At 38.4% G+C, this 27,888-nt stretch overlaps 1 protein-coding gene across 4 annotated transcripts in view; it reads left to right on the top strand.

The window, feature by feature from the left end:
• Window positions 1-10,331, top strand: part of GNAI1 (G protein subunit alpha i1) — a 39,519-nt gene extending 29,188 nt beyond the window's left edge. For 2 of the 4 annotated variants that reach the window (XM_068400560.1, XM_068400559.1), the window contains exons 7-9: window positions 5,743-5,872; window positions 7,084-7,237; window positions 8,161-10,331. In XM_068400560.1, coding sequence (XP_068256661.1) covers window positions 5,743-5,872; window positions 7,084-7,237; window positions 8,161-8,351 — 475 coding nt within the window. In that variant the 3' untranslated portion in view covers window positions 8,352-10,331. The remainder of the gene's footprint in view (window positions 1-5,742; window positions 5,873-7,083; window positions 7,238-8,160) is intronic. The other 2 variants (XM_068400561.1, XM_068400563.1) reach the window with 2 other exon arrangements.
• Window positions 10,332-27,888: the final 17,557 nt, after the last annotated feature.

Genomic DNA, 27,888 nt, shown 5'->3' with positions numbered 1-27,888 from the left:
TATCTTCCTATGGGTACAGCTATCAGTAATTATTTGAGAACAGGGTAGGAGTAGGTGGCTGACTTGCATTTATATGGGGTGATATCCAGAGACTTCCCTTCAAAGATATCTCTGAAGGTCAGGAACACTTCTAAGGAATCTTTGTTTCGTTTTTAAATTCCAACAGGAGTAATCTTTAAAATGTTTTTAAGATGGCATTATTCTGTTGTAGACCATTAAATGGGCAATGAGCATTGTCACTTGCACGATAGTATACCCAAGTAGAAGACCTTGTTAGAGATTATGATGTTTCTGACAGTTTTTGATCAGAAAGCAAAGGGTCTTTGTTTTTCTTCTAATTTGTTTCCTTCTCTACTGATTTTTACTGGTTTTTTTTTAATAAAAATCTAGCAGAACACTTGAAGATTTCTAAAAATAATAACTGTAATGAATCCCTTCAAATGCAATTTACCTAGTCATGTAGTACACTAACATTAAGTTGTTAGGTTTTTTTATCTACCTGCCCCCCCGCAATCTTACAGCCCAGGGAAATAGGAAAGGGGGGTAATAAAAAATACAGGTCAGTTTTAATAAGTGTGTAATATGTGAGAGTTTCCAGATATCTATCATATTTTTGTAAACACTCACCCTGCCTCAAAAAAAATATTTGTCAAATTCAGAGTCTTTTGCAAGGCTGGGGACTGGAACAAACAACTTGCATAACCTTAAAGAAGTGAAAGCAATCATAATAAATATCTGGTGTCCTTTTGGCCCAGATCACATTATTTTGTATGGGTACTGGAATCATGTTCTGTGCTTAAATAGTCTGAAAGAAGTAGAAAAGCAAATCTGGCAATACTAGCTTTCAAAAACATCTTGTGCTACTGAAAGGACCTTGCATCAGTCCTTAAATTTGCACAATTGCAGATAAACCATTCAGAAAGCTACCCATTTAATATAGCTAAGTAGCATAGCTTAGTAGACTGGTGACTGGAGAAGTGCCTTTAATGCTTTATAGTTAGTTCAGGGAAGTAATTAGTCTTAATGTGGCATAGTCACCTTATAATCTCATTGCAGAAGTCTGTTTTCTTTAAATACTGGAAAGTCATTAAAACATTTATCTAATACCTTCATTCTTTAGATAAGGGGGGGGGTAGGTTCAGCTGTTACAAAGTAGCTGCCCAGGGCTTGGATGAGTGGACTCTTCAATGGGTTAAAAACTGGCTGGATGGCCGAGCCCAGAGAGTGGTGGTGAATGGGGCAAAGTCCAACTGGCGGCTGGTCACTAGCGGTGTTCCCCAGGGCTCAGTTCTGGGGCCAGTGCTGTTCAGTATCTTTATAGATGATCTAGACGTAGGGATTGAGTGCACCCTCCGTAAATTTGCAGATGACACCAAGCTGGGTGGCAGTGTCGATCTGCTGGAGGGTAGGAAGGCCCTACAGAGGGATCTGGACAGGTTAGATAGGTGGGCAGAGACCAACGGCATGAGGTTCAACAAGAACAAGTGCCAGGTCTTACACTTTGGCCACAATAACCCCATGCAGCTCTACAGGCTGGGGGAAGAGTGGTTAGAAAGCGGCCCGGTGGAAAGAGACCTGGGGGTGCTGATCGACAGCCGGCTAAACATGAGCCAGCAGTGTGCCCAGGTGGCCAAGAAGGCCAATGGCATCCTGGCCTCTATTAGGAATAGTGTAGCCAGCCGGTCTAGGGAAGTGATCGTCCCTCTGTACTTGGCACTGGTGAGGCCGCACCTTGAGTACTGTGTCCAGTTCTGGGCCCCGCACTTCAAGAAAGATGTTGAGGTGTTGGAGCGAGTCCAGAGGAGGGCGACCAAGCTGGTGAAAGGTCTGGAGGGTGTGACCTACGAGGAACGGCTGAGGGAGCTGGGGTTGTTTAGCCTGGAGAAGAGGAGGCTCAGAGGTGACCTTATTGCAGTCTACAGCTACCTGAAGGGAGGTTGTAGTGAAGTGGGAGTCGGCCTCTTCTCCCTGGCAACTAGCGATAGGACAAGAGGACATAGCCTCAAGCTTTGCCAGGGGAGGTTCAGGTTGGACATTAGGAAGAATTTCTTTTCAGAAAGGGTTATTAGACATTGGAACGGGCTGCCCAGGGAGGTGGTGGAGTCACCATCTCTGGATGTGTTTAAGAAAAGACTGGACATGGCACTTAGTGCCATGGTCTGGTTGAGATGGTGGTGTCAGGGCAATGGTTGGACTCGATGATCCCAGAGGTCTCTTCCAACCTGGTTGATTCTGTGAAACTTCAGTTCTTTCAGCACTGCCTTGTATTTCTTTTTAGTTCGTTGTAGATATGACTTAAACTTTGCATAAGCAAAATATGGTTCTTTTGAGTATTCAAACTATGGACAGTACTACAGCATGGTAGGACAGTAATTTTAGCACCTGAGGCAAGTGCTTAAAAGATGGGCTCGCACACAACCCTGTGTGCACACCCTCCCATATTGGAACGTGGAATCTGTAAATCATTCTTTCAAAACTTTTTAAAAATTTATCTGCGGATTAAGTGGCTTCTATGACTGTTTCAGTCTTTTGGGACTGTGACCTAACAGGGTTCAGTATGACTTCTAACAGGGCAGATGTAAAGCCTGTGAACTTTAGCCATTCTGAACAGAGTGATCTTAAGGCTGCAAGTATCTTCCAAAAAATTATCTTTTTTTAAGAATTTTGTGTACCAAATAGTGTTTTTTTTTCCCTGTATGCCTGTATTTGTCTGTACTGATATCATATGGAGAAGAAGCTTCATTACATAAAACAATCCATCAGGTTCTTATTGCTGCCAAAACTTCATTCAGCACTAGATTTTAGTATATAGCAACTTCAAAGATGAGTGCAAAAAGATGGTTTGCATAAAGAACTGGGAGTTTGTTAGGTACACTGTCAGAAAGACAACCCCCAAAAGAGACAAGCATCACTGGTGAACTACACCACTGTCAGAGAGGCTATGCTGAACTAAGCAAAGATTTCTGGCTAAAATCAATATCTGTGATATTATCACAATAAAATCAATATCTGTGATATTATCACAATAATAACACACATATCACAATATCAATGCAAACTGGAAATTACACTTCTGTGTTCTAGAAGTTGTCTGTCTACTGTATTTTCTCTCCCTTCCCAGGATACATGCTGATAACATAGTCTGAACAAGCGAAAATCACACAGTGCCTCTTGTGCAGATCTATTTTCTTCACACATTCTTGCTGTTTGTTGAAGGAATACTTTTTACTACAGTTTATTATTAATATGGGAGGTTGTGCCATATGTTCTTATACCTCTCAGTTACTCTCTTGGTAGTAATATTTTTGTATTGAGCAGTGCCAGGAGATATTATTGAACTAGGTGAGATCTGTGCTGTGTGAGTCAGCACAGGCAGGGCGCAGGAACAACCACAAAACCACAGCTGAAATGCAAAGAGTAAATTTATTTTTGTTACCTTGCCAACCAGAAGATCCCTGAAAGCAGCACCCAGGCAGAGGCACACAAGCCTGGACGCAGGCACCACAGAGCTCGGTCCTTGCTAGAGGATCACCGAACCTGCTCTTCTCATCTGTGTTCCAGGGATTTACACAGGCATAGTTTACCACTGTCCTTTGATCTTTCCCACAGAAGGGCAGGAATCTCAAGCGTGTTTGATAGGGTACCTCTAAGTCTGTCACAGACCTGTGTTATTTAAACACAGATGTTGTACTTGTTCGACACACGAGGCTAAACAACAATTAGTGTGATATATGTGTTTTTCTGCACCTCAGCTGCAAGCCACTTGAGCATGTTTACAATCCTCCAGTCTTCAGTTATTTTCCCACACATGCAGATTGATATTACAGTACTGCCATCAGTATAAAGCATTTAATTTATCATGTTCTCTAGAAGCTGGTGTCCACAAAAATAAAAGGAGCAATTTTCTTGTTCAGCTTCTCAGTTAATTTTTCTGTCTTGTATTCTGTTCTGTCCTATAGAGAATGAGATCTGTTGTTGTTCAACCGTACAGGCCCTACTGTCCACCAAAAGCCCTCAATGTGATAGCCTTATTACTAATATAATTCTGAATGATTTTAGGCAATGCTGGAATATCTTTACAAAAATTATAACTATGCATCTTAATAATTGTTGATCTGGTCTGGATTCCTCTTCCTGTTCACATGACATTTTTGTCAAATAAGACTTTCATGATGGAGCTGGTCATTCTACTACTTACAGCAAAGAGGATGGAGATGTAGGAACTGGTCTGTCCTCTGTTCTTTCTGTTCTCCCTTCTCTCTTCCTCCTCTCGTTTGAACATTTTTATACCTACTGAATTTTAAGCTTTTTTTTTTTTTTGTGATGATGTAGAAAAACGTTAAAATTACTTGTGAAAATTCCTAAAGACAAAAGTCAGGCCTCTTGAAAGGAATTAATTGCATTTGCTTGTAAGTAGGAGGAAAACTAAATTTTTAAATGATAGAATATTGACTAACACAGCGAGGGAAGTAATGTATGACATGTTTGCATTGTTTTGAAGCCGTAAGTCATCGCGAGAATTTGAGACAACAGACTTCTTTTTCTGTGATAGGAAAGAGACAGGTGGAAAAGTCTATGTTCTCTCTCTTTGAGAAGATCCTACGATGTATATACCACTTAATTTCAGGATACCACAGTTTGTCTGCTTTTTTTTGTCTGTCCCTCCACCCCATGATTCACAGTTCATTATATCAGGATGCTGTTTATCTGCCTTGCAAAATACTTGAAGGTCCTAATGACAGTTAAGGAAAGTTCTGTCTTTCAGAGTGGCTGTAGCCCATAATAGTTAGTAAATGGCTATTTAAAGCATTTAGATAGCAGAGAAAAGCAAATCCATTCATAATGTGCTAATTTACTGATCCTCTGCTGCTAAGTTCTGGAATGTGGTCTCTTCCTGTTGCTCTACTTCTGCTGAGCAAAGAATTCAAAAGTAACAAGACTCACCGTTACAACTCAGTTTTCCCACTTAACTGCATTTCCAAAAAATGCATTTATTACAGGGAAAATTATTGTTCTTACTATGTAATGCTTATTTTGTCTTTTAAAAGAATTTTGAAAATAATTTTAGCATCTCTTAAAAAAAATCCCATTTAAACATGGACAGTTGAAAAACAGATCAAGTTGCAGTTTGGTTTAGGAGAGAGAGAAGCTGAAACTCACCAGGAGTTTCCAGATTAAACATCCAGGTTAAATTTGAAAAAGTGAAAATTAGATTTTTTTTGTATTTGTATACAGAATACTAAAACAACAATAATAAAGTCAGTGTTACTTGTATCCAACTTCCTTAGTATTGCATTATTTCCAAGTACTAAAACAGACACCACTGTGCTCTTAAAGAATCTTACATTGTTGATCAATACCTTTTATTATTTTAGACTTTGTTCATTTGGGCTAAAGGTTGAATAACATTTCGTAAAGCTAACTCTGTGTATTTTTAGTTTTTATCGATTACAATTAACTACATTAATAAAATATAGTATTGTAAATAATTAGTTTTGTTTAGTTTTCATCTCACACTTCCTCAAGTTTTGTAAAATGCTGTATAGGAAGGCTTTTAAGACTTTATTAAAATTGCTTTTTATACTGAGACATAAAAATCTGCAACATTTATTACTATTTAATACCTTTTTTAAGATTTTCTGATCAGATTTGCACAGCGGATGCTTTCAGATTTCATTGGTTAACATTCAGAAAGCTAGAAATTCCAAAGTTCATTCCCTGCTTTGCACTTCTGTTTTGCAGAATGTTTGATGTTGGAGGCCAAAGATCAGAGCGGAAGAAGTGGATTCATTGTTTTGAGGGTGTTACAGCAATTATTTTTTGTGTGGCATTAAGTGATTATGACTTGGTCTTGGCTGAAGATGAGGAAATGGCAAGTACCTTAATGTTGAAGAAGGGAATAGTTGTTGGACAGAAACTAAATAAGTTTGAAAGGAAAGCTATAAATACATCTTTTAGAGTATTAGTGCTTTTTAAGATGTATGGGATTTGTGTAAAAGGTCTCAGAGAAATGGTGATAGACTTCATGCTTTTAGGTTTCAAAGTATTTCCTTGTATTCTTAGAAATACTATGAGACAAGTGTTCTTTTCATCTACACTCTCTCATATTTTAAAGGATGCATAAATTAATGAGGATGGATTGTCAGTAATAGATGCTTTAGTCTCTTTATGGATGCTAGAAGTATATAACGAGAAATTGCTTATCTGTTTCTACTTTACTGCATGTTTTGTTTTCCTTTCCTTCCTCAGTCTTCAGTTTTTGTTTCTTTCTAAATGTGTTTCTCTGATCTCTTCCCTTAGTTGCAGAAATTTTTCTCTTCTCCCTTCAAACTCCTTTCTCCTCTTTCAAGGTGTGACTCCTCCCATACCAGTATGCACAGAGTGCATATTTTTTCCTATCTGAGTGCCCTAAAGTGATGCTTATCTATTGTGTGTGAATCGTTAACAGACTTCTGTGCTCTTCCTCATGTTCTGCAACGTCTTATAAAATATAGTTTGGGGAGGAAAGAGAAATAAAAAAACCTTTCAAGTCAAATGTCGTCAAAGAAGGTCATAGCTAGCATCCTGCTACTTAAATGACTGGAGCTTGGCCAAAGTACTTATGTTGGATATTTTTTCTACAGAGTTAAAAATTAGGGTAAGAGGAAAAAACCTGCTCACTTAATTCTCTAGTTCTATAGAACTTTTTTTTTCTTATACTGGAATCTCAGATAGGTGCAGAATTTAATTTTCAATTTGCAGAAGATATAATCACTATAAGCAAATACAGATAACGCAGCAACTCTTGTAGAATATCTGTACTGCAAAATGTCAAAACACACCAAAAATTTATAAAATATTAGACAGCTTAAGCCTGGAAATGAGAAAAACAAATTAAAAAGTAGTTGCTTAAAACCCTACTTCTGAAAACGCTCTTTGTAGTGATCTTGGCCTCTGTTTATTTCCCTGTGGTAAAATGTGATTTGGTATGCTAGAAACTTTGTAACTTATCTGATTCGTTTGTAACTAATAAAAAAATATGTATCCTGATTTTACTACTGAAGTCTGATAAAATACAACAAACTGTTCTTTTTCTAATTACAGAATCGAATGCATGAAAGCATGAAATTGTTTGACAGTATCTGCAACAATAAGTGGTTCACAGACACTTCTATTATTCTCTTCCTGAACAAGAAAGATCTTTTTGAAGAAAAAATCAAAAGGAGTCCTCTCACTATTTGCTACCCTGAATATGCAGGTATCGGAGAGGGGTGCAGGTGTCAAGTAATTTTGGTTAAATTACCTCATTTTTGATGCACAAATTGGGAGGAGTTTAATAACTCTAGGTATCTAAAAATGTTTAAATGAGAGAAAGTTTAAGATGGGGTGGTTGTTTTTATGGATCACAAATAAAACAGTGCTAAGTCATATTCATCTTTTTAACCAGGTGAAATAATGCTGGTGCACTAATAACATTTACATGTTACTGCTGCAACACTTTTCAGCCTAATTTATTTAGCCCATTCTTTTTTCTGATGTCCTCCTATTTTTGTACTTAGATGTAATTTTTTTCACTATTGGGAATCCCTGAGGATACATGAGAGTTTATTTGAACAGGGAGTGTACATACATGTTAGAAGTAGGTGGCTTATTCAGAAAATACATAGGAAAAGAAGATTATTTCATTTAATAAACCTTAGCCTTTTTATATATCATTTTCATTGTAACTTCAAACTATTCCATTGTAGAGAAAGTAGCACACTGGAGGTAAAAAGCTTAGGAGAAATATGCATGCCACATGTCTTTGAGTTTGGGAAAAACCCAAATCTTTTAAAAACATAAAAAGTGAAAGTGAGTAGCTTGAATGAAGGAAACAAAATATCCTAATCTAGGGAACAGTGATGGATCATTAATGACTTACTCCATCTGCCACTGAAGTAAATAGAAAGACTCTTCCTGCAGCTGGAATTAATAATTGAGTCCTTAGTTTTTATTCTTAAAAATGTGTCCAAAAGGTTTCCTTCAAGATTTATTTATGGTATCTTAAAGCAATGGCTGTGGAATTACTCCTCTTCAGGTTTAGGTTAACTATTTCCAAAGAACCACTTCCTTCAAAAATATAGTATGTATCATATTCTTTCTCAGTTTGAAACTACTTACTGAGCAATTTTCTCCTTCTAGGATCAAACACTTATGAAGAAGCAGCTGCTTACATTCAATGTCAGTTTGAAGATTTGAACAAGAGAAAAGACACGAAGGAAATCTACACTCACTTCACATGTGCCACAGACACAAAAAATGTGCAGTTTGTTTTTGATGCTGTAACTGATGTCATTATTAAAAATAACCTTAAAGACTGTGGCCTCTTCTGAGAACAGACAAAAGGTTGTTAAATGGTAACTTACATCCTGAAAACAGGACTTAGGCATTTGGAATATGCCCATGCTGTGTAAAACCTGCATAGATATACTTAATTCTCTTTTATTTTATTTCTAGGTTTGAAGAACGACTTCGCACAATTCTAATCTGATTCTTTTCAAGGTGAAAGAAATACAAAATACATTGTGCTGAATGATAGATCAGTACTGTACTTGCCTGTTTTAACAGCTTTATTTATGTTTGTCTTGTAAATTTAAGTAATTAGTTAACACTGAGATGTCAGTTGATTGTATGTAAACTTATAATTGTAGTAATGTATTTGTATAAACGTTGAACGGAATATTTTAGTAACTTGATGTCCTCTAAACTTTCCATGTTTTATGAAGATACTCTTAGAGGAGACAGACACTTTTTGCCTTTGGATTATTTAAACATCTTGTAAAATTAAATTTTCTTTTCATCTTAAGGGTGCATGCTGCCTTAGTCTTTACTTTTGTTGGTAATACTGTATATGGTGTTAACTTTTTTGATATTTAAACAGCCTCGTACACCTGCTCAGACTTAAAGAAACATAACCAATAGAACTTGTTTTTTGCCTTAAGTTTTGAAAAAAACTTTTTATAAATTTCAGATAAATGCAAAGATTCTTTTTAAAATTTAAATTAAATCCACAGTTTATGAAATCTGGGCTTGCAGTCTTTGCAGTGCAAATGTGGCAACACTGAGAAATTTAATTTTAAGATTCAACTGTCGTTGAAGCTGATGGAAATGCAACAAGAAAGTTAAAACCATTCATATCAATAAAAAAGAAGTTTGAAACTGGTCTTTACTCAGTGGAGCGAATGGCAAAATTACCTTGGGGTTTTTTTTCATAGACCATTAACAAAGGCTGGACTTCAGACTACTATTTTTTCTGCTTACTGAAAAAGTAAAAAATCATGTTCTCCTTAAACATTTTGCTATTTTCTGGTAATAAAACTAGTTTGATAATTTAATAACCACAGAAATATTAGGTTCTCCCACAAGACATGGCACAGTGGATTCACAGATTAAAGCAATTTCCTGTTGCATATAAAAAGAATCTTCAGTATTTTGCAGATAGGGTGTTTTAGTGACTTGCAAATGCTGATTCTTTAATTTCCTGTTAAGTTATAATTGAAGTCTCACAGTTTCTTTAAATAATAAGCTAAAGGATATGATTTCCTTCTTGTTACGCTTTCGTTACGTGATCTGTTATCTTAGGTACATCATCCATTGCCTTATGGGTAGTGCCAAAACTGATTTTTTTTAATACAGATTTTAAAACAAATAAGCTTCTGTTTGTAAATAAGTTCATGGATTATTGTCTTAAATGTATGTCCTCTAGAAAATACGAACGTACCAAACTTGGTAATATGATTTTCTATAATTGTTAAAATATTTTAGGCAGCTACAGTACACCATAAGTTCTTTGAGAAGTAAATAAGTCTTTGAACCTGTTGCTATTTTTCTGTATTACCTTAGCATTTTTGTTCTTACAAATGTTCAACCAAAATATTTAAGTCTTCTGTTATTTAATTTTTGATTGTGTATGTTGTTTCATTTAGGTCTCAGACAGCTTGAGTAAAACTTATCTGCACTTCTCATTCTTTAATGCTTCCTTTGTTGGGTACAGAATTGCTAAATGCGTTTCAAATGAAAGATTAGAAAGGAGATAACTTATTACTGGAGGTTGTTAAATGTATTTGTATATTATGAGCTCTTTCAGCAGTTATGGAAAGCGATCTGTATATCCTGGACTGCTTTTAATTGTACTTTACAGTTCTGGATACATAACTGATTTTAGCTCTCATTGAACTCCTTTGTGGAAATTGTATTTACACCTACATTCAAGTTGGTTTTTGTACTTAATGTAAAACAAAAATTGGGATTAGTCAAATTACATAATAAATCTAAATTTTGTGCCTTGCTTGAAATAAATGTTTTTCATTAAATTTGCTGATGGAAATCTTTTTGCATCCATCCTGTGGAGATAACTAGGTAGTAAAAATGAGAAGATATGAAGTCAAGAGTAAATTCAAAAACTTTATGCAAGAAACAGTAAAATGAAAATGAGCATAAATTGGTGATTATTGATTAATTTGTAAATACACTTCCTTTACCATTGTTCATAACACCTTCATTTGGAGAATTTTTGGAATTTCATAACTGGTGTTTTCTGGAGTGTTTACATCTTAACACAGAACAAAATTGTGAAATACTTTTGCTTGCTAGTCCAGGCAGATGAGCTTGTCTTTTCTGACTCGATGAGTGGACAGCAGGTATGTTTCCTTATAGATGCTCTGTACTGGTTGATCAGTCTTTGTCCTGAGATGAAGGTTGTCAGCCTAGGCCACTGCTCTAGGAAGAGCTACAAGAGGATTTACATGCAATAGTGGGAGCCACACACTTAGTTTTCACTGCAGTTGTACTGAGGCATCTCTGTTCTGTCAGGAGGCTGCTTCTCAGTCTGAGCGCACTGCAGAAAATGGAGGAAACCCTGCAGGTCTGCCACTGTCTGAGAAGGACAGTCTCATCCCTTAGCAATCTGAGCCTTCGTTCCCCATTCCTCTCATTTCTTCATGCAAAGTATCCAGGCAAACTGCTTTTTCTAGCCTTACACAAGGAAGCTCCCTCTACTAGCTTAGATATTGCTTCAGATTTTTTTTAAATAGCCTAATATAGTATATGTAGGGAATTATAACCTTATGGAGACTTGTCCAGCCCCTGTGGTCTTCTGAGCATATTGTCTGTGGTTGAAGTCTCAGTAAAATGCAGCCATCGTTAAACATGTAGTTATTGTTAAGGGGCTTAACTGTGAGGAAGTGAAGTTTGGAAAATGAGGTATTTGGCTTCATGATGCTACCTGTTGAATTTGGAGAAAATTTTATGTTAGATGTAATAACTTCTTAGTAACTGAAATGGAGTCCAGGATCATAGCATGGGAACAGCATAGCATTTGCTGGATTGCAATTTCTGTTTCCAGGTACACAGAATCACAGAATGGTTGGGGTTGGAAGGGACCTCTGGAGATCATCCTGCTAAAGCAGGTTCACCCAGAGCACGTTGCACAGGGTCGCGTCCAGGCGGGTTTTGAATATCTCCAGAGAAGGAGACTCCACACCCTCCCTGGGCAGCCTGTTCCAGTGCTCTGTCACCCTCAAAGAAGTTTTTCCTCATATTCAGATGGAACTTCCCATGTTTCAGTTTGTGCCCATTGCCCCTTGTCCTGTCACTGGACACCACTGAGAAGAGTCTGGCCCCATCCTCTTGACACCTGCCTTTAAGGTATTTGTAAGCATTGATAAGATCCCCCCTCAGTCTTCTCCAGGCTAAAAGTAGCACAGTTACACAATTAGCAGCTTCATGATTTAAATTCTACATAAAACCTTAGGGAGCAAAAGAGATCAATCTGCAGCATGCTGAACAGCATGATGGCTAGCATGCATTTAGAGTTGGGGAAAATGAAAAGGTAAGTTTCTGTTCCAAATCAATCAAAAAGGAAACCCTACCAAGATACTAGCTAACCTACTGTGTGGATGTCTCTTGAAGTTGTTCTACTTCATATTAATGTGACTAATAGTCTCTGCATCAAAGAGTAATGCTGGGGTTGTAAGCTTCAAACACTTGACTATTTTATTTTGAAAAAAGTGTAGAAGGGGCAACAAGAGGCTGAAAGCAGCTCATCCTCGAATAATTCATAGCCTGTGAGAGTATGCATTCCCAGGCTTTGAATGAAGAAGATGAGACTGGTGAAAGGAACTGGAAATCTAAGGGACACATTTTGTTGAGTAACTTAATTACCAGCCATTAGCTATGTCAGTGCCTGTAGTTTTTGCAAAAACTCAGGTTTTCTGGACTATGAAGAACAGGAATATTAAAATTTCAGTTGTATAGGTGCAAGGTTTTCTGGACTATGAAGAACAGGAATATTAAAATTTCAGTTGTATAGGTGCAAGAAAACCATTTCCAGCTCTTCCAGATCTTGCAAAGAAGCTGCCTTGATGTAGAGGAAGCTAGGAGAAGAATTTCAATCCGTTATGTTTCCAAGTCATGAAAATACGGTGTATTTAAAAATGGCTGAGTTAAAAATGCATTTATTAAGCTTTTTTTGCGTAGCATATTTAGGAGCAGTGCTTTTCAAAGTTGGTCATGGTTCCAGACAAGGTGTTTCTGGTTGGTTTGCTCTGCATGTGGTTTCTTCTTTGTGGTAGTGGGAAGGCTTTATGACTGTTACCTGACACGGCAGAGACAAGGGTTATTGAGCAGTTTTTTAGTAATAATTTGCTTGGACTAAGGCACAATTCAGATTATTTTTTAAAGTGCAGTCAATGGGTTGAGATCCATATGGGATAGTGTAATGCTATACCATTTGTGGTCATACTCCCTTCTGGATATTAGGAAGGAAAAGAGTTGAGCTCAGAGCATAGAAATACAGTTCTATAGAAGAACTATATTTCTGTAGTGCAGTGCCTCGATTCTGAAAGGATTTTCAGAGCAGCTGTTACAGAAGAAAGACGTATGTATGCAAGGATGTACTGATCACGATGTGTTATCTGAAATTTGACTGGTTTTAATTGCAATGGAACAAAAGATGTTTAAGACCAAATTTGTCAGCAGAAGTCACCACAGTTTCACAGAACTAGCTGTTCCCAGCTGACCTCTTTATTCTCCCTCCTTTTCTGTTCTTCCACTAATAGAGAAGTTAGGGAAGAGGTGTTGTCACTGGGCTTTTCCATGCTCTGATTGTGCTGTTGTGTAGACATCGAAGGAATGGGTACCTGGAATAGTGCGGAATATGCTGATCTGTAATTTCTTTTGCGGATAAAGAACATACAGATGTCTGTATGTAATGTAAGATGATTATTATTAGTGGTAGTATTTATTATTACAGTAATGTAAGAATATGCACACTGATTAGAGAATAAATAACTGTACTTAAAACTGCATGTGTTTATATTGAAAAGCATGAAGAAAAGTCTAGGAAACCAGGAACCTGAGCAGGTGAAGCTTTTCAGTTATGTATCTTATAGTTCCAGAGTGATACACAGTCTGATCAGAAGTCCTTATGGTATGACACAGAGCACATTTCAAATACCTCGTACAAGTAAGTGTCATCGTTTCTACAAAATCAGAATGTACTTGGAGACTGTACAGTACACATGGCTGAGTGGGAGACACATTTCAAATAGATACCAAGATACTTCCAGAACGGTTTGGCCATTTGTCAAAGTAGCAGTTATCTAAACTAAAACAAATGAATAATCGGTCAGTTTTGCACATAATCTCAAAGGTGTAAGTTTACCTCAGGAACCATAACGTCTTACTCTGAAAAAATATGCTGAGTTATAGTCATGAATTCTGGCTCTTTCTCTGTTCCAATGTAGTGATTCTCTTACAATGTGGAAAAGAAACGCCACAAAATCTATTCTAAAAATCCTGTGAAACTAGGTCATTTTGTGAATGTTACATAATTTTTATTGAAAAAGGCTAATACTTTTCTTGTATGCTAGGACTTTTTGGTAAATTAAAACAAAGATGCAGCTATTCCTGGTTTGATTCCATAAATCACAAACTTAAAATACTTTGTCTAACTTTTATCGAGAGCTTTGTTATTAAAACAAAAATTATTTTCCAGTGAGACTAGTATTAACTTTCACTTGGTGTAAATTGCCAAAGCTTATATTTCTTTAATAGAAATTATTGGTGGATTTATTAAAATAAATAAAAATCAGAAGTTATCAGCTGTGTAATTTAGAATATAAAACTGAACACCAAGAACCAGGAAAAGCATATCCAAATTATATTCAGTGACTTCATTGTAGCAAACATATTTGAACATGTGTTCAAAATGTGGTTTTGTCCTGTGTATTGTCTTAAGTCAGCAAGAATAGTGCATCACATCCAGTTTCTAATGCTGATTTAATACTTGTAATCTTTAACAAAAATATGGTTTTAATCCTTCATAATTCTTGAAATGTTATTGTAAAAGAAATAATTTGTTAGAAGCTGCACATGGAGATTTGAGTACATTTGATCAAATTCTGAAGTTGTTGCTTATTGGTTCTACCAGTATCTTTCATAACCAAGTTATGTTGGTTTGGCTTAAATGTTGTTAGTTTGCCTTGCTTTTCCACTTATAACTTAATTCTTCATAAAATTGTTAGTCTTTGGCCTTCTGAATGTATTTAAGGGATGGAAGAAAGTCATAAACTATATCATGTACTAAGACAATAAGAACATTTTCAAGATGTTTGTAGTCAGTCAGGCATATGAGACTGGTGTTCTGGGAAAGCTTTAAAGAAAATACCCCGTGATGAACTTCAACAGCTGTGTCCAACATTTGAAGAAAGCAACACTGGGAGAGTGATGTGGCATAAAGTTATTTTTTGTTGTGTTCTTATATGTTTTTGTTGTCTGGAACTCTAATTGTGAGGAGATAGTGAGATATGTGCAGTTGCTCAGCTTCTTACCCCTTTCCCAGGTGAGGCCGTTAGATGTTTACCTATTAAGGGCCGAGGCAGCCTGATCTTACAAATATTGAGCAAGAGTTGTGAGCTACTCAGGAAAAAGAAATAGGCAAGAGGCGCCCTGATTCTCCTGGAGAGGAGAGAGGGAGCACTCCCCAGAGGGGTGAGCAGAGATGGGGAGAAGGGAGGCGGCTGCTCTTCTGATGTCTTTTGATTTGTATTTCAATGCTCTCAGGGTTTAATACAATTTTGCAAGAAGAGATGGTGTATTTGGGTGCTGCTAGGAGAAAGTTACCGGGGTATTGTACACTTAATCTTGAAATGTCTTGTCCTGTCCAGGTTCTCAGCCCTTGAAGATCTATCTTTCTCTAGTTAAAAGCCATGCCAGAAAGAATAAAATGTTAATATAACTGCAGAGTAATAGTTTGCTAGTCTTGAATGATGTTTTTCTTCAAAACCAGAATTTTTGGTGTGGTAGAGAGTCTCAAAGATGATCTAAAAGATAAATCCTGAGGCTGTTAAATGAATTTTATAGTGTTTTAAATATTAAAGTGCAGAGATAGGGACAAGCTATTTCATTTCACTTCATTTTTTCCCCAGTAAATCTGTGAAAGAGAGAGTAATGGAGCACTCGGGGTGCTCTCTGTGAGCCTTCCTGAGACCAGTGCTGAAGTACAATGCTCCCACAGGCTGTGAGAGAGGCAGAATGAAGCATTTGTATCTTCCGTGGAATTACAAGCAAAGAACTGATGGTGCTTCCTGATAGCTCCAGTGTTTTAATCCAGTACACTGACAGTTGACATCCTTGATGAAGAGGAAAGAAATATTAAAGTAGTACCAATGATGCAGGACCCTTAAGGACCAGAGCACAAGTGTTAAGGTGCTTTGAGGCCAAACTGTGATGACTGCTGTAGAAGGGTTGTTTACATAAACTGACTTTCAGTGAAAGCTTTAAAAGGAGTTGGCTGTTTCGTGGCTCTCACTAGGACTTCAGAAAGCAATGAGCAGTTCTGTTAGAAATGGGATAATTTGCCTCACTTTAATCTTCAGCATCTCAAGTGAGTTAAAACAGTTTGTCAAGTGATTGCCTGTCAGCTGGCATGTGGTAATGAGTGTGTTTTCTTAGCCTTTGACAAATGCAGTGTAGTTCAGTTTATTTAAAACACAATGAAACTTGTCCATCTAAGAAGTGAGGAAGATGTGATCACTAAGGAAATAATCTGCAAAATTAAAATTATACATGTTAGGTAACCAAGGCTTGCGTTCTTCCAACAACATGATCACGTTATGCCAGCATTTCAGGAACTCATTTATGAAGTAGATCTATGCCAGGTTTTTGGAGATAGCACTTCTCATTGTCATACTATATACAGAACGGAGGGGATGAGGGCTCTAATAGTGTTTTCTGTAATCCAGTGGCAAGGCTATTTAGCTGGCAACTGGGGCACTAAGGTTCAAATTCAGTCTGATTTTTGAAATGCGTTTGCCTGCTCAAGTCTGAGCGAAGTGCCCTGACGAATGGGCTTGTAAATACTCTGAAATGGTTATTTTCACCTTGTCCTGTTAAACTGATTCCACTTGACATAATACTGACTTTGCATTTCTGTCAGGGCCAGGATCTATACGTGTCAGTTACAAAACCTAATCATTCTTTTGCAGCAAATGTGTGTGTCTTGTACGAAGTAAAATAAGTTCAATAGAAGATCTCAGAGTTAGACCTTCACTCATATCCTTGCTCTGAACCAAAGCAGATGCTGACCTCATTTGCCTGTATTCTGAAGGAATACCCTAGCCAGCTGTATTATGTTGTGTGACACTACAGTTATGTCCCTCCACTTCACCTTTGAATGGTAACAAAATCATCCTTTTAGACCTTTTTTCGAGATACCATCTTATTTATAATAGTTTACAATGTCCAATTCAATTTGAAATTAATTTATTAATTATTTTTGAACTACCAGCAAACAGGAAAAACTGAGAGAGCTCACTTAAGACTGATCTAGTCATCCTTTAGCTTTTTCTTTGTTGAGCTGTTGAGCCTGATGAGACTTTCTGTACAATGCATGCTTTTTTAGTCCTTCATTCATTTTTGCAATTTTTTCTTGCATCAGTTTCCGTTTCTTCTTGTGTATCTTGAATTGCAAAGCTATTTATAAGTGAAAAGGGTTTAAAAGTGGAAAGCTTTTTTTTTTTTAATTTTCCTTTTGGTAGGATGGATAGGGAAAGAATACGAAATGAGCATTTTACCAAAAAATATCAGTTTGCATCATTTCAACAAGCTTCAAAATTTTCCACTCCCAAAGTTTTAAATATACTTGAGAGGTTTGTAGATTACTAAACAATTTAATGGATAGATATAAAGAAAAATACATTATCAAAGGCTAAAATACCAAAAACCTTTTCTGTCTTCATGCTGTTTGTGGTCAGGTTAGAATAATTAATGGATGACTTCCATTAAGTCACAATGTCATTAGACCAGGGAAAGACACACAACAATCAGAATACTACGTTCATTTTGGAAGAATTCAGGTAGCCTATTGAGGAAAGACCAGCCATGAAACAGGACGAAGGAGTTTAAATGGACAGCAGAACACTTCAAATTTCTGAATGAAGGCATGCAGCTTCCCTTGCAAGGTATTTGTCTCTTTGCCTCACTGCCAACCAGAATTCTGTTCTACAGCCATTAGTCTTTGACTGCTGCATTCAGAAAGAGATTCCTAGGAAGTCAGTTTTCTTCTTTGCTTAACTCCTTAGGGCACTTCTATGTTCTTAGGGGTCAATGGCCCAGGAGGGATAAGCTGGACTTCTAAGGCAGATCTTTTTTATGAGCTGTATTCTGGAAGGCAATATAGTGGAGTTAACGTGTCTATATAGGCTTCTGTGCTTTAAGCCCAGCAAATTGATGTTTATAGCTTTTCATTATACCAAAATAAGGTAGTTTGTTAGCCATTGTATCAGCACAACTCTTCACTTGAATTCTAAGTAGGTGTCCAGTAGTGCTGCACTCTGCCTCTGTGCTGAATCCTTTGAAGGAGAGATGACTTGAGAAGTATGGTGAGAAGCTACCATCATTTACCTTCCTGTATCTATTCATTTTTAAAATCTGTTTTGTTTTTTTTTATTGCTGTCAAAAAACATGGAGGGTATGCCGCAGAACATGATAATCATGAAACAGCACAATCAAAATGTATTTTGAGTCACAAAGATGAATTTGCTTCTAATGCCAAAGACTAGATAATGGAGGAGTAAGAGCCAGACAGATGACAGAACTCAACTGTGGGGTATTTGAATAGTTTTGCTCAATGGATCTTTGCTTTCAATCTCAGCTGGCTGCTGCTCATTGGAGGCTCTTCAGCTCAAGACGCAAGTGGTTAGTTTTGTGGCCTTGGTAGTTTGTAATGCTTTGAAAAAAATTTCATACTGTCTTCATTGCAAAGTGTTCCATCATAAGTGTGCCTCTCTTCCAGAGCTGTGATCTTATGCAATATATGGAAAGTGCCTCAAATAACCATCCTTCTACAGCTTTATTCTCATTGCCCTATTATAGGTTTAAATATTTCATGGGTTGAATTTAGAGAAGATTTTTTTTTTCCTTCTATGTGTTTTTTATTCTTCTCTGTTGCTCTCCTTTCCATGTTCTGTAGCACTACAGCTGTGCTAAAGTTACTGAGAAAAAAAAACCCACAGGCACTTACAGACTTGGTGATACTATGATTATTGTGGACCACAATAATTAAAAGTTTCCTTCACAGTTTAGAAATGTCATGCATGTTTTCTTTTTCTCTTTTGGGGCTCCACTTGAAGGTCTGAGTGCTTTTTCAAATTACTTTTTAGTGTAGGCAGCCTGAAATCTCTTTGTAACCTAACTTGGGCCATTAGCTCATGAAACAGACTTTGGTAAAAGTGAAGTTGTTTAATGAAGCTGTGAGCCAGTATACCTTTCTACTTACTTACAGGGTTTTTTTCCCCTCTAGTTATTTATCTATAGCTACAATAAATGCACTTGCCAAGTAATGCATTGATTTAAGGGGATTTTTATTAGCAGAGGAAGGTAACAGGAAAGGCAGTGAGTGGATCTTGGGGAAGAGGAAGCAGCTGGGGATGCCAGTGGCTGTGGGATTTGTTATAGCTGAAAAATAAGGCTTTGACGTCTCTTTTGTGAATGCTATTTTTAATGTTCTGGAGAGGAAGCAGATAGAAAGAGACTATCAGATCTGCACAACATGGAAAGATAAATACTAAGCCCTTTTAAAGCAATATAACTGTAACAGTCTCCATATGATGATCATATGGACATACACGCAGCCTCTGGCTGTCTTCCATGCAACTCCTGAGCTCCATGCCATATGTATGATCAAAGGAGGTTTTGACATGTGTTTCTGAGCAGTTGCTGTGTGGTGTTTTTATGTGCTTTGTGCACGACTATCAACTATACCATGTGTGGCTTTATTGGGGTGCAGTTCTCAGTCACTGTTACCCTGTTGATGGAAAAACAGAACTCGTGCCTGGCTGCTGTTTTAATGGTAGTAGTCACAGCTGGTCAGTCTCATCCAAGGCAGTGGAGTGCTAAGTATGAAACCATGCTGAATTGGGGATGAAGCGGTGATGGTACAAGAGGATTCAGAGGACTGCCAAAACCAGACTTTCTATATCTTTCCCATTTGAAGTGAACAAACTCATCCTGAATTGGAAGTTGCCTCATTTCCTAGACAATTTACCCTCTGTAATCAAGAATGCAAAATCCTTTTGGCTTTGTTTCCATAGATGATCATTTGAGGTGAACTATCTGGAATAGCATTTCATGGAAATAAAACATGGGTAAGATTTAATCCCCCACAGTTAATTGGGACACATAAGTCATTCCACAAAGTGAATCGCAGCTGAAGGAGTCTGCAGCATGTGCAGATGACAATGATTTACCGATCAGATAGGATTTTACTGCAGTAAATAAGCTTGAGAGATTAGTCTGGTCTTGAGAGGGACATGAATCCTCTTTAGAGAAAAACCCACAAACATCAGAACACTTATCACACTTTGTCCCTCAAAAATCAGCATCAGAGGTAGGGAATTTCTCTCAAGACACCAGCAAAAGTTACTGGTAGTAGAATACAACAGTAAAATGCACCTGACAGTGCTGCTCGTTGCTTTGTTGCCAACGTAGACGGGAGTTTTGTGTTCAACATTGTCTATCCCACACAACTGAATTCTGCTTCCACTGAGGTTAGGTGATGACTGGCTAACATAACGCTGACTTACCTGTGGTGACCACAAAGCCCCACACAGGCTAGTAAGTCAGGTGAACAATCACCATCTAACATGGCAGTACTTTTAATGGCTGTTGTCTTATGCATGATGCTTTAGTAGCAGTACTTTTTAGCAAGACATTTGGTATCCAAAGGTCATTTAAGATGGTCTCTGTTTAGTCTGATGCAATTAGATCCAAATGCTGTCATAAACAATAGCATCATATAATAACTACCAACAAGACTTCCTCTATTAATAATATGTTTTAATGAATCTAAATATTTCTACTATATACTTTAAAATCTCACTTTTATTCTGAATTCAGTTGCTTTTTATTTATTATGTATGAGTATATAAACAATACCATGTACAGTACAGGTGAGGATGGTTCTTGTACCTGTAAAACAGACCCTTTGCGCATTGTAATGTGCTGTCTTGTGTTTAAGGTATTTTCTGTAAGAACAAACTGGAAGTTCTTTTCCACTGATGGAAATGACATGGGGTATTACTCTTTTACTGAAAACAAAAGCCAAAACTGACTTCAATAGATCTCTCAAAGACCATTTCCTGGCATACCTAATTCATTATAATAAATTTCTTGCTCTAAGTTGCAAGTGAATATGAGGTATTCAGCCTTACTCTTTAGGATGTCTCCAAAACTGCACTATTATCCCTCAGCCATTTTTGAGATCTGGTTCTTTGGGCTGCAGTGATGTAATACAGACAATTTATTTAGTACTTAATTATCCTTGTGTCCTGGAAAGGTACTGAGCCTTTCTTTAAAGGCATAGGTTAGAAAGGTAGTCTAAACTTTCCAAAGAGACAGAGTCAAACGCTACGTTAGAAATTAGGTATATAATCTTTTTCTTGGAAAATGTATGTTTATGTCCTTTTTGAAAACATATTTACCTGAACCTTATCTTAGATCAGTCTGTTTTATCATGTTTTCTCTGCCATAAAAAATAGCTGACTTCAGAGTGGGATTAACTTCTTGGAAATATATTCCATGGCTTCTCTTCACATTTTCTGTGCTTCTCAAATCCAGTTGTAAGATAGTAAATGTTATGTACTAACCCTGTTTACAATATGATCTGTCAGCAATCCTGTTAAAGTAAAACGGAACCTTTTTTTCAAGGATGCATAAAAACTGGTAGTAAAACCAGTTTGTAGCTGAAACTGAAATTGCCAGACCTGCTCCAGACTGATGTGCTTTTTATATCCAGAGAAAACAGAACACCACAAACACACCTTGAGTATAGAAAGAAGCTGAGGAAGGTTGTGTCTATGCTAACTTAAGGGAGTGCATTTAGGTCCTTCTCCCAGGTGTTGCAGACTGGCTTGTGACCATACTGTGCTCTTGCTGTGCTCTACAGTGGCTTGCCTGGGCTGTACCATGGTTCAACTGCAGCACAAACTGTTGCTTCTTCTGGAATGTGTTTCTAGTGTTACCCATGCTCATGGATCACTTTTCTCACACTCACCTTGGCTATACCTGTTAGCAAGCGGTGGAGACCAAGAGAAGCGAATTTGTTCAAGTGAAGTGCCCATTGCTACGGATGCAATGCCCAAGCTCTGTGTGTTCCAGGGGATGTTACTCTGAACCAGCTGCTCTTTTGGACCAAGTGCCCCTTAGCAGCTAGAACGTGATAGGTGCACTCCTGGTTCAGATGTTGCAGAACTTGTCCACAGTGGAAACCAGTGAGGATGACTAGGAAATTTGCTTTGGAAGCACATTCCTCATGAAAACTAAATCTAATGTAGACATACCTTATGCTATTCACTCTAGAGTCTATGCACAGATGCTCAGCCACTGTGTATCACTGGTATAGAAGCAGGCAGCAACCTGTCTACAATTACCATGCCCAGTGCTTTTATTCTGCTGAAGGGGCATACAGTCTCCTGGGAACTCACTCCTCTGGAAGAGAGCCTTGCCATTGCCCTCTGGATCTTGGAAATCCTTCACTTGCACTGGTCAGTGAGGAATCAGTTCAAAGTAAGGTGACCATCTGCTGGTGGCCTAAGCTTGTGATGTCATCACAGAATCACAGAATATTAGGGATTGGAAGGGACCTCAAAAGATCATCTAGTCCAATCCCCCTGCCGGAGCAGGATTGCCTAGACCATACCACACAGGAACGCGTCCAGGCGGGTTTTGAATGTCTCCAGAGAAGGAGACTCCACAACCTCTCTGGGCAGCCTGTTCCAGTGTTCAGTTACCCTCACCGTAAAGAAGTTTTTCCTCATATTTAAGTGGAACCTCCTGTGTTCCAGCTTGCACCCATTGCCCCTTGTCCTGTCAAGGGATGTCACTGAGAAGAGCCTGGCTCCATCCTCATGACACTTGCCCTTTACGTATTTATAAACTTCACTTCCAGTGTAGTTTGGTCCATAACAGTTGCATAGCTGAGGTTTATTGGTACTGGTGGTCTTATCAGGAATCTCTCAACTGAAAAGGAGTACGCATCCCTATATGCAGCTTTCATAATACAATTACGATTCTGTTAACTAATAATGATCATTCTGTCATTTTACAGGCCCTGTGAAGCGTTGTAGAACATCGGTGGTTTCTGTGAGTCTCTGTGGCAACAGCTTACATCACAAATTGGCTTTTATACCTCAGCCATTTTCCACTGAAGATGCATTTCTTCTCCTCAAGGAAAAGCTCATCATCCAGGGTACCAGTACGTTAATCCACACGGTTTGTTACCGTTCAGCTCTACCAGAAGACGAGGAGGCTCATGCACTTGCTTTGAGAAGGTCCTAACTCCTCAGCGTTGACATGCAGTGTGTTTTCTGTCTCTCACTAAGGAGAAGGATGCTGTGGGACAGCCTTTCTGCCAGCAGTGCAAAGTGCTTGAAATCACTGTGCAGGGAACAGAGAGCTGTGGTGTACCCCAGTGAATTGTTCGGCAGGGCCAGGGTTAAGCAGGCTCAGCCTTGCCCCAGGCTGCCTTTCTCCAAACGTTCCTGCCTCCCTTCTAGCACAACTAGACGTTGCTCTGTATTGTTTCTGTCTCCCTGCCTAAAGTGACGATCTTTCCTCCATACCAGAAGCGTGCTGTATGCACAAAGTGTCCTGTAGTGTATACGGGCACTTACAAGGACACTTGTACAATATAAGGCATAAGCAGCATGTTGCTTTCCGTTCAGACCATTCAATCCTCATAAAGGTCATCCCTATTCTACAGGGCTAGGAAAATTTTTGTGAAAAACTCTTGGGCATGTATGCTGGAAGGCTGCTCTTTAGCCACCACCAAACCTCTACAGGCTTCTGGGCTTTCCTCCTTACTGCTGCCAGCCTTTTATCTATGGAGATAAAGCGTTCCTCTATACTCTCTCTCCTGTCTAGCAGCCTGGATTTCTGTATCAACCCATCCATGTGGGCTGCCTTCTTGGCAAAAATCTTGCTGTTTGGGAGAGGAGTAGGAGCAGAAAAGGCTCCCAACAAAACATTGAATCAAACAAATTTTTAAGATTTACTTTTACAATTTTGGTAAGGATCCAGCCAGCCTGTGGGTGGGGAGGAGACTGGGAAGAGATTGCCAACTGTCTTGGTGGCAACCTACTTGGCCTCTGCCAGGGCAGCTGCTTCCTGGACACCTGCAATTCCTCTGGGGCCAGAGAAGTGTCCTGCCATTGGGGTCTTCTGGGGTTGGAGGCTCAGATTAGAAAACATGACCAAGGAACTCCTTTCTTGGTATCTGTGACCTTCCTTTGAATGCAGCTCATGAGACAATCTGTTTTTCTGTTTTTCCTTCGTCTTTTGTTTGCAACATTTTGACAATCAACTGCTGCTGGATGAACCACACTGAATTGTATGTGCCAGCCTGGGAACAGGTGAGGCTAAATTCTCAGATGTTTTCGTGGTGCAGAACTGTTTTAGACTTAAGACACGCACTGTTGCCCATATCTGTGCTTAGCTTACTAGGACCTCAAAAAGAGAGTTTTTAGTAAGAATCTTCAGTTTGATGATTATACCAAAAAAAGACTTCCTGGAGAAGGGTTTTTACTGAGATAACTTACTGACTACTACTAAACATCCTTCAGCATGGAGGGGGAATGGATGGCAGTGCCCTGTGTTCAGTCTGGGTGATCTCTCTGTTTTGGTAGTAACCTAGAGATGAGAACCTGGAATGAGCTTTCCTGTAACTGTGGGAAACAGCAGTTGAGATGGGAGTGTTGGTCTGGGTCTGCTGTTGGAAGGGCTTGATGCTAATGGTCCATCCCTGTTTTTTCCTTGTTTCCTGCTCTGGAGGGATTGGATTGATTTCTTGGTGCTGTTGCAAGTTTTTGCTCCATCATTAATCACTATAGCCACACCATCCTTTGGGGAGACATCCTCTTCTGCTGGGAGTTGCTTTTAGTCTTGCTGCTTCTCAGCCAGATCTTGGACTGAGACTGTGATGTGCTGCTCTTCCTGGTGGTGAAATACTTGAAGTGGGCACTGCAGGAAAATCTGCTGATGTTCCTTCTCCTGAGGAGGTCAACATTTGGGATCCGTACCATGGACAGGCTGTCCTGATAGAGGACAAGCAGCCTTAGGATCCTGGAGTGGTCTTGTGGACGAAGGTGGAATGTGGAGGGCAGGGAAGATGGGAGCGGGAAAATAATTGGGGCTTCTTCCGTACTGGATTATATGTGTTCTGTGACGTCCATCTCCTAGGTGCCAACAGCTACTTGCTTTCAAACCATACCATATGTCCCCAGTGTGCAGCCTGTGTTGGCACTTCCTCCTGCCCCAAGCAAGCACAATCAAAGCAAAGCAATGCATCAGGGCTGCTTCTTATTTTGCCTTGCCATAAAGGATCTGGGGGTGAATTGTTTATGATCGAGGCACAAGGATGGGTGATGATGTTGTATTTAAGGCCTTCTATGGCCTTAGTGCCCTCAAGGGTAGTGAGTCCATGCAATTATGGAATGTGCAATACTTAGGATTTCCCAAATACAAGGAAAGCTGCCATGGAGTTCTGGATTCTGATACTCTGGGATGCCAAAACAGCAAACCTGAGGATCTGCAACTTTTCTCCTTGTCTTGATTCAAGAAATATTGTTTTAGAACTGACGGGTAAAGAAAAATGCAGTGAAATAGCACAGAACTCCTGTCAGGAATTTTATGGCAGATAATACGGCAGAACAGATGCTGTTGGCACAGGAAGAAAAGGAAAAGGGCAGGTTTGCTGCTAGAGGTTTCTGAGGTCAAATCTTCTGAAGCTGGTCTGTATCTCTACCACAGGGCTTGATTGCACAGTCTGAATTTTGTGATGTTTTCATAACTGTAGATGTGAATCATTCTCTTTGGAAAAATAAGCTGTGACCTCAATTTGTTTTCTTACTTTTTCACCAAAAATTAAAATGGCAATAAAAAAAAGAACATAAGATTATTATATTGTTCTTCCCAGTCTTTGGTGCTTGACTGCATTATATAAATCCACCATAGTAGTCTATGTAACTTTGTTCTTCAGTAACAAAAAAACAGTTGAATCAATGAGATTCAGCGATTGTTCTGTTTGCTTATAGATCTGCTCACTGGTAGAAACATTCAAGGACGTGGCTAAAAATAAGCATCCTCTTCCTGCAAGGCTGTGAACACGGACTGTAAAATGCATCTTTAAGGGAGGTCCGCAGAGTGACAGGAAATCAGCTCAGGCTTATTTCAGTTTACTAGTGCTTGGTAATGATGTCACCTTTCTAAAACAAGGGTTAGGTCCTGAGAACAAAAGTAGTAATTTTCTTTGTTCCACAATCCTATGCTCGAATGACATGGTCTCTGGTTAGCTCTCTGGCTGAGCCAATATGCAGTTAAGAATAGGAAGGCAGGGTCGTTTGAGCTTTCTTCTGGGGCACCTTGTCATCTTGGAAAAAGGTATATATATAGATATACACTTTTTCCTTAAGTGATAAAGCCAGTGATAAAACTCATGTATTTAATATTGTGTTCCTTATGCCAATATAGTTAAAAAAATTGTGTTTTTGCAGGTCCTTATTCCCTTCATTTCCCCAGTTAATGAAAACACCTGATAATGTGAGTGACTTAAGTTAACACTTGATTTGGGCTGTCAGAATTCTTATTTGTTGCTTAAAAATGGCAAAACCAAACAAAAAACAAGAAGAAGGAGAAATTACTCTATTGTCCCAGTAAAGGAAGTGCAGGGTCTGTTCAATTAAGTACTCTCCTGCTTTTTAGAGAACAATGATAAGGTTTTAGCAGATGAAAACTTTTTATTTTGAAGTGCCTTGACTCAAGCTAAAGGTGTTGGTTTCAAATTAAACTTGTAACCCATGAGCCTGTTTAAAGTAGTTACTTTAACAGCCAATGGTATTTTTATGTTAGGTGAAAGATTTGGAATTATAACCTATATTCCAAATTTCAGTGAGTTTTCTTACTTTTGCTGATTTGTGGTTTTTTTTCCTTTCCCCCCAGAGGAGGGGTGGTTAGGTCTGTTTAAATGTGTTAATGGCTGCACACTAGACCCCTAACAGAAGTCTAATCTCAGAAGTGATTAAATTTCAGTGCTGAAGAACCCCATGCTTTTTCTTGCTTCTTTTTTTTCAAGTGATAGAAATTTTTGTTAATGTTTGAAGAGTTTGATGTTCATGTGTACTTTGGCACTAAGAGGAGGGATTGTCCTCATTGCATTTATAATTTTCAGCCACCTTTTGCATTGTGATTTTAACACTTTTGTGAAGTGTCTTACCTTTAGTGCAAACATTTAATCAAGATTAAAGTGCTTTATTAAAAGAAATCAATACAGTTATTCCCATCCTATGAGTGGGAAACTGAAGGAGAAGAGAGTGAAAAGAGTCGCTGGGGCAACACATCAGCCTACTGTTAAAATTAGAAAGGTTGTCGTGTTTTCAGAATTTGGTTTCAATGCATCCCAAACCATCCACATAGGTGGTATATGTACATACCACATAGGGTGAATCCAGCATCCATAGGCAAAAATAATATGTTCAAATATTAAGGGCTGTCACTGTTCTGCTCAAAAGACAAAAATCCTGTAGATTATGGCAAGTTTGCAGAGCAAAAAGCCAAAACCTGATGTTCCCATATGTGTGTGAATCCTTCTTCAGGAGGCTTACATCTGTACATCATATTTTGAATACTTTTGCAGTTCCTGAAGTTATCTGTGTCCTGTCATGTTAAATATGGTCAGGGGTCAGTATATGTAGTATTATTTCCTTTCTGTCTTGAAAAGAAGTAGATGGTGAAACTCTGACTTGTTCTGCCTAACGCTAGGACTCTTAAGAGTTTCTGGATGTCTGATGCCAACTCTATTCATCTTGTTTAACAAGCTACATTGGCTCCGGGTGTCAAAAGCAAATGAACATTTACTCTTTTAGAAACTGCAAGAATGAAAGAGAAGAATTTCCCAGGGTTGCAGTGTTCAAGTCTTAAAGAGTGGAACAATGAGTATCCAGTGACGGCCTCTTCATGCTGATAGATCTGAGTTGCACATGCTGTTAACATAGGGTGATTTCAGGTAAGCTACTGAGACGGATTCAACATTTGGGATCCAATAATCCCAAAGCAAAGAATATTCCAGGTGTGTTGGAAACTTTCTTCACTCTTTGCAGCCTAATACTTTGAGCTACATTCAAAGGTGATGTGAATACACGTGCTCTTCACTTCCAGGCATCTTTACTACTTTCAGGTAGGTTTGCTTATAATTCTGTCCTCAAAATATTATATTACTGTTTTCAGATGAGTCCAAGGGGGGATATCACATGACTAAATCATGTAACTAAATACTCATCACAGCCAAAGTCTAGCAAGAAGAGTTCCAAACAATATATT

Source organism: Nyctibius grandis, chromosome 5 (genome assembly GCF_013368605.1).
Source record: "Nyctibius grandis isolate bNycGra1 chromosome 5, bNycGra1.pri, whole genome shotgun sequence".
In the NCBI taxonomy this organism is placed as follows: domain Eukaryota; kingdom Metazoa; phylum Chordata; class Aves; order Nyctibiiformes; family Nyctibiidae; genus Nyctibius; species Nyctibius grandis.
This window is presented reverse-complemented; position numbering and strand designations above follow the sequence as displayed.